We start from the raw sequence: 6,267 nt of genomic DNA, 5'->3' as shown, positions 1-6,267 counted from the left end.
CTGATTGAAATGGATTTTTACAAGTGACATCAATAAGAGATCATAGATTTCTCTTGGATTCACCTGGTCAGTCCATGTCATGGATGAGCAGGCACTTTTAATGATTTGCCCACTCTATATATAAGTGTGTCAAACTGGTGAAAAGATGGCCTATATATTGGTCAAACAAACCCAAACTCCCTCCAGAATTACAGAACAGCATGGGCGTGCAGGCCCAATTCACTCCAATGACTGGCTTGACTTGGTCTAGGACCACCCGCAGAAGAGTGCCATCGCCATATAACAGCATTAGCTTCTCCGCTTCATGCCGTCTCATCGCACCCCAACATGGGCCACTGTTAGCGGCAATGATTCCTGTTCATAGGACAATATAATTGCACCCTTATCGATCAATGCTTTAATGTGCTGGGAGAATGGATCATTACTGTTTCATTGCTTCATGGCGTCGGAAATATTGACAGTTCGTGACAATGTGTAAGGAAATGTAATTTGTTTGTTTGCACATGTGGGACTTCACAGCTGGGCAATTTGCAACCTCATTGAGGCTAGTGGATTGACAGCTGGAGTTTTCTTTAATTGTTACCGTGGAGATCAGGATCCCTGGACACGTGCCCTGCGCGCCTGGTCGGTTTTCGGCCATGACTACTACAAGTTTACATAATTTAGTTAGACTGACTTCTAACTCTCAACAGTAAGTTGAGACCCTGATTGAGTTAACAAATAATGTATATATTTTTTGGGGTTTAGGCCCCCTAGCGGACAGGCCCCTAAGCATCGGCTTATGTCTCTTACGCCTAGAGCCGGCCCTTTAAAATGCTTACTGGAGACAGTACATTAAACTGTCTACAAAATACATTGTAGCATTGTAGCCTATATGTATTGTTTTCATAAAATATATGACATTTTGTGTCCTTGGATTTGACTTGGTCTACGCTGGTGGAATGCTTGACAAATGCTGTACTGTATGTAATTCAGTTATTTTCTTATTCTGTGGTTTAGTTCAACATTTATTTTAAACTGTCTACAGGCTAGGAGTCGGTTCTCTATCAGTCTCATGCCATTTATTAGAAAATCCCTGTTTTCTCTCGACCCTGCTCCTTTTCCATCTTGGGAGAGGCTAAAAGATCGAGCTGCAGCAACCACTTGTTACCAGAGTCTAGCTGTGGGCGCGCTTTCCCTACCGTGAACGTCAACCGATATAAAATCCCAATTCACTGCATGTGTGCAACTCAGTGCCTCTGGCCCAATCCGGCTATAAGCAATCAATTATGTTTGCATATTGAATAGCCCTTTTAACCTAAAATATATATGCAAATTATATAGGGAAAGTTTAGAAGCCAGAATTCCCTTAACATGTCTAGAAAAATGTATGCATATTCATACACTGTATGGGCTTACAAGAGGTATTATTATTATAGCCTTCCGTATGTGCAGCTCTGTAAGAGAGGCACGAATGTGATCTGACATTGAGTCATCCATCATAAAGCGATGAGTAGAGTCCGGAGCTGTCCATGGTGCTGAAATCTCTCCGTGAGAAAAATAGACTTAGCCAAACAATTAAGGGACATTTCCGTCTCTCATTCATTCGCAAGAAATATCCTTTAATTGTAAGATTAAGAATATTACTGTTCCATTTCTTACATGAAGAAATCTTCTCTGAAATGGACCATTGTCCTGGCGGGGAAAAAAACAGAAGGTTCTTTCGTTTTTGGAGTTTCAGGGTGTGATCTTCCTTCTTCGGCCATCTACATGATCAACCTGTAGTATGAACCTCGTAGGTCAGAAAATAGAATAACACAATGATGTCACTTTGCTCCATGTCCATGTGTACAATCTCTCCTTAACTTATGACAGGTTCGACATGTCATTTAACTGGCATGCAAGAACAGTTGTGTACAGTTTGTCAGGCGTTAATATAAACAGAATTACTATCAAAATCCATGTCTCCAAATACAGTCGATATGGAAATGAAGGCTTACCACACTGTCACCGCGGTCAGTGGAATAGACACTGTAATCAATGGTTAGAATATAATACATATATTTTTTTTTAACAAAACTTCCAAAGACAGTGGGCTAACAGATCTAGATGAGCTCCTGTATCAAACCATGCCAGATGTGCTCTATACCCACCCGTGTATCCTCTGCGTCCAAACTACATTGCAGTAGCGTCCCCTCCACAACAGTATGTGCGCTCACGCGTTATCTACGGGCAGGCACGCTTAGCAGACACTGTCCAAGCCACGTCTGTTCTTTCCGATTCATGCCATTTAGTTAATTTTCACATGTGAATTTTTGCAACGCTTCAAATGGTCCCCTATACAAACCTGTAGCTGTGGAAAGGTTTTACGCACACACATACACATACCCCTCAGCGCAGTATGCTGCGTGTGGCATCCCCGTAGCTACAGGCTACCATGCACCAATCTATTTGTCATTTGAAAATAAAATATTCTATGACAGTAAACTATAAATTGGAAGTTATGCTCCCGGTGCGATTACTTACACTGCAATGCAAGTCTGCTTTTCGCGCCATCCATGTGCTTTTAATGTAGGCTATTCTTTGGTTTTCCAGGTTCCCGACCTTCCATGGTAATGTACATTCGCTGATAGACGGAGCCTCAAGGGCATGTCTTGATCGCCGTCCCCGTCTCCGGCTTGCTCGGATTCCATCTCTCCCTGCCTTCTCCGGACAGCTTAGCGGTGTAGATAGAGAGTCTCTGCAGTCACGTGGGTCGGGAAAATCGAGAGTGAGCTAGCGAGAGACAGCGCGCGTGCGTGTGTGTGTGTGTGTGTCTGTGGGGGGGTCCCTCCTCTGCAGTTTGCAGATTGTTATGTTTCAGACTCTCGCTGGATAGAGCGAGAGCCACAGAGAGCGCGCCGGATTCTCAGCCTTACTTACCGAAAAGCCTTTCTGTCCAACCGCCACCTCCCTTTCCCACTAACGTATTCTCTATACCCCGGAAACCCTGGACATTTTTCCTCCCTCCTTATAGTTTTCTCTTCGGCTTTCATTCAGTCGCAATCTGAACAACTGGTTTACGCACTGCTGCTTATTTTGGATTGGTCTGACACACGAGGGGCCGTGGATGAGCTGCTTTAGCCAAAACCGGAGATGGAAGTGCTGATAATATGTATTTCCTTTTGGATATTGCAATGCAATTCAGTGGCAAGCGCGGACTCTATCATTCACATCGGTAAGGAGCATGTGCAGGGGGAAAGGGATGAAAGCGCGGACGTGTGATATAAACCCCTTCGGGGCTTCGAATAAAACAGTGCGGTCTTTTGTTGTTGAAATTAAAGACACATTTAGGAAAGCATAAGGGTGACAGATATGCATCTTGAATGTGTTAGTAGCCTGAATGAAGAGCGAGTTTGAACTAAAGATCTTACACGCTAGATCTGTAGTTCTGGTCAGTAGCGTAGTCATAAGTGGAGCTGTACAAATGTTACAATATCTTAACTTGAATTCTAAACCATGCAGTCATTGTCAGATCAGTTTGTCAGTTTACCTTGCCTATTATACAGAATATCACATGAATGGCTTTGCAAACGCTTGATTGAAAGTCCCTAGAAAAGTGCACCGCTAATGTGTATTTTCATAAATCATGAGAATAAAGACATTACAAATATATTGTTATTCACACGACAAAAACCTAACTAATTTGCTTAGATCAGACGAACTAACACAACGTGGGTTTTAAAGGATTGCCTATCCCTTCTCCTCCCGGTCCCCATCTATAGCTTGAACTTTGAATTGAACGTGAGCGAAATGTTAATACACGCCTGTGAAGGAAATACATGACAAAGGGACAAATACTAAACCAACAGTAGAATAGATTCCAGTGTAACATGTTTGGTGAATTTGGGTGGGTAAGAATTCAGATTTGTCCAATGTATTTTATCTGTCTTGAATATTTTTTTTTTACTGAAACAACTAACATCGGCAGTGGAGGAGAAGATGGTGGGGGGAAGGGAGGGGTCAATATGAATGACTGGATTGTTGTATTTCTGAGTAATGCCACTGGCATTTGTTTAATGCCATTTGTTTGACCAACACACACACACACACACACACACACACACACACACACACACACACACACACACACACACACACACACACACACACACACACGCGCGCACGTATACACACCTTAGCAGTGGAACATCAGTTTTTTAAATTGCCCATTAAAACCTTTGCATACCAATGGTGATGCAGCAGTGACCAGTTGATTGCTTGAAATAAAGCCATCAAGCACGACAACAGTTGAAGCATTTGACATTTGAGAATTCTGCAGTACTTAGGCATGTAGGTTATTTGTCTTGGACACTATCAAGCTTCAGAGGCAGCATTGCGGGGGTTTATAATTAAACATGTATTGGATACACTATCATCGATGGCATTTGCACTTTTGTCTGCCTAACCCATATATAAATAACAACCGCATATAGCTAACAAAGCCGGTCTAAAGGAAATTGGAATAGTTGTAATGTAGCCATTGCACTTTTGTCATCCCCACCAACCTCTCTACCCCGAAACCAGGGCTTTTACCTGGATTTGGCTATTATAATGTTTTCAAAACGTTCATTTAATGTCCGTTGAGGTTGTGATGCGTTTTTGGCACATTTTGTTCTATTGGAATCCAATGTATCGGTGATCTTGACAGGAAAAGCTTGCAGTGCAAAGCCAGTAAGTAACCTATCGAGCGTGCTATTTCAAGCGTTAGCCTACCCTTGAGTAGCCGAGGCTACGCTAATCTAAACATGAACATGGTTAAAACGATTAATTATTTTTCTGATGAACTTCCGATTAAATATTGTCTTAACGAGGGAAGTTGAAGAGTGGTACACCATTACGTTCGAACACCACGGATGCTCATTTAGAATGCTTGACGCATGAGGCATGAGGTTCAAATAGTCTCCGTGCCCAGTCTGCTTCTGCGCAAAAAGTCTGGATAGCCCTCAATAAAAGACGGGTCGAACTTGGCAATCAAAAGACTGCCCACTATCGAATGTGGCAGTTTCATGACGGTCAATTTTTTGGGTGGTTACTCCTCCTAGCTTTGTATATAGGCTATTAATGTGAAATGGATATGGCTATCCTACAGAAATCAGACAGTTTAGGGTTATTGTTATTGTGCGTAAAATGCTACCAATAGAGACAGTCAGTTGTGAACGACGTGAAATAACCAAGTTTCCCCCCTCTTTAGCACTATATCCTTTAACTCTCATATTCGTTCTTCTTCTCCTCTTAAGTTATCATTGTAGCTAAAAGAGGAGTGTGTTCATAAGCAGGAGAGGAATAGGTCTGTCTCATAAATTGGACACCTGACGTGAGGGATTTACGGGGTGATGAGACGCTGGTTATCTAGCCCTGCATTGGAAGGCGGGCTCGAACACCGGGAATCCAATCGGTTCTCAATGGCAAACAGAATGGGCAGATGCGACATTCTCATCCCCCGCTAAATAAGATGAACACACCAGTTAACCATCAAGCAGGCTATTCGCTCAAAACACCTGCACACCTGCAAAATACGATACATCCTAATCTACTTTATCGTATAGCATCTGAAAGCTGTTTACAATAATGAACTTCAAATGACTGATAATGTATCAACAAACAATTCCAGGTCATAATGTGAAACCTTAACGGATTTCATAGTGTAGTAGGTCTAGCATGGTCGAAGTTATATTGTGAAGCCCGGCCCATATCTAACTGAAGCCGATGATGAGTGGGCAGAAATCGCCACTAACTGCTAATACAGGGCCAGCTTTTTACAATGGTAAAAACAAGGATTAGATTTCGGTTATCTGGTCCAAGACACAGTATTTCGTTATTGTACATATTCTAAGAGGAGCTGGGGCTGAGAGTTTGTTTATATAGGTCGAAAAGATGGTACAACATTCTTGCTCTCCATGGTGCTGAAATTTGGGGATCGTATAACCACCATTTACGGGCAGGGAAAGTGAAAAGTCTTGATGTGGCATCCACCCATTCAATGATCTATGTGTATCCGCCAACATTTCATTATAATGCTAATTAAGCTTAACTAAAAACCTAAATCAGGAAAGGCGATTTAACATGTCATGTCATATCACCCCTTTCTTTTACAAATTCGACCTTTTCAATCGTTTCTCTGAAACTAACCTCGTCCCGAGCCCCAGCCCCAGGCTAATTAGGCTACACATAGGCAGAAGTGTCAGGCGAACGAGATTTCTCTGAAACTGAAATGCAACTGCCTCAGTAGTCTTAGAAAACGGACGT

The 6,267-nt window shown here is 42.4% G+C and overlaps 1 protein-coding gene across 2 annotated transcripts in view; it reads left to right on the top strand.

The window, feature by feature from the left end:
- Positions 1-2,805: 2,805 nt before the first annotated feature.
- The window catches only part of grid1b (glutamate receptor, ionotropic, delta 1b), a 390,652-nt gene continuing 387,190 nt past the window's right edge, over positions 2,806-6,267 (top strand). For both annotated transcript variants that reach the window (XM_036946260.1, XM_036946259.1), the window contains exon 1: positions 2,806-3,196. In XM_036946260.1, coding sequence (XP_036802155.1) covers positions 3,115-3,196 — 82 coding nt within the window. In that variant the 5' untranslated portion in view covers positions 2,806-3,114. The remainder of the gene's footprint in view (positions 3,197-6,267) is intronic.

This window comes from Oncorhynchus mykiss, chromosome 16 (assembly GCF_013265735.2).
Source record: "Oncorhynchus mykiss isolate Arlee chromosome 16, USDA_OmykA_1.1, whole genome shotgun sequence".
Lineage (NCBI taxonomy): Eukaryota > Metazoa > Chordata > Actinopteri > Salmoniformes > Salmonidae > Oncorhynchus > Oncorhynchus mykiss.
Note: the sequence above shows the minus strand (reverse complement) of the source record. Positions and strands in the feature narration are given on the sequence as shown.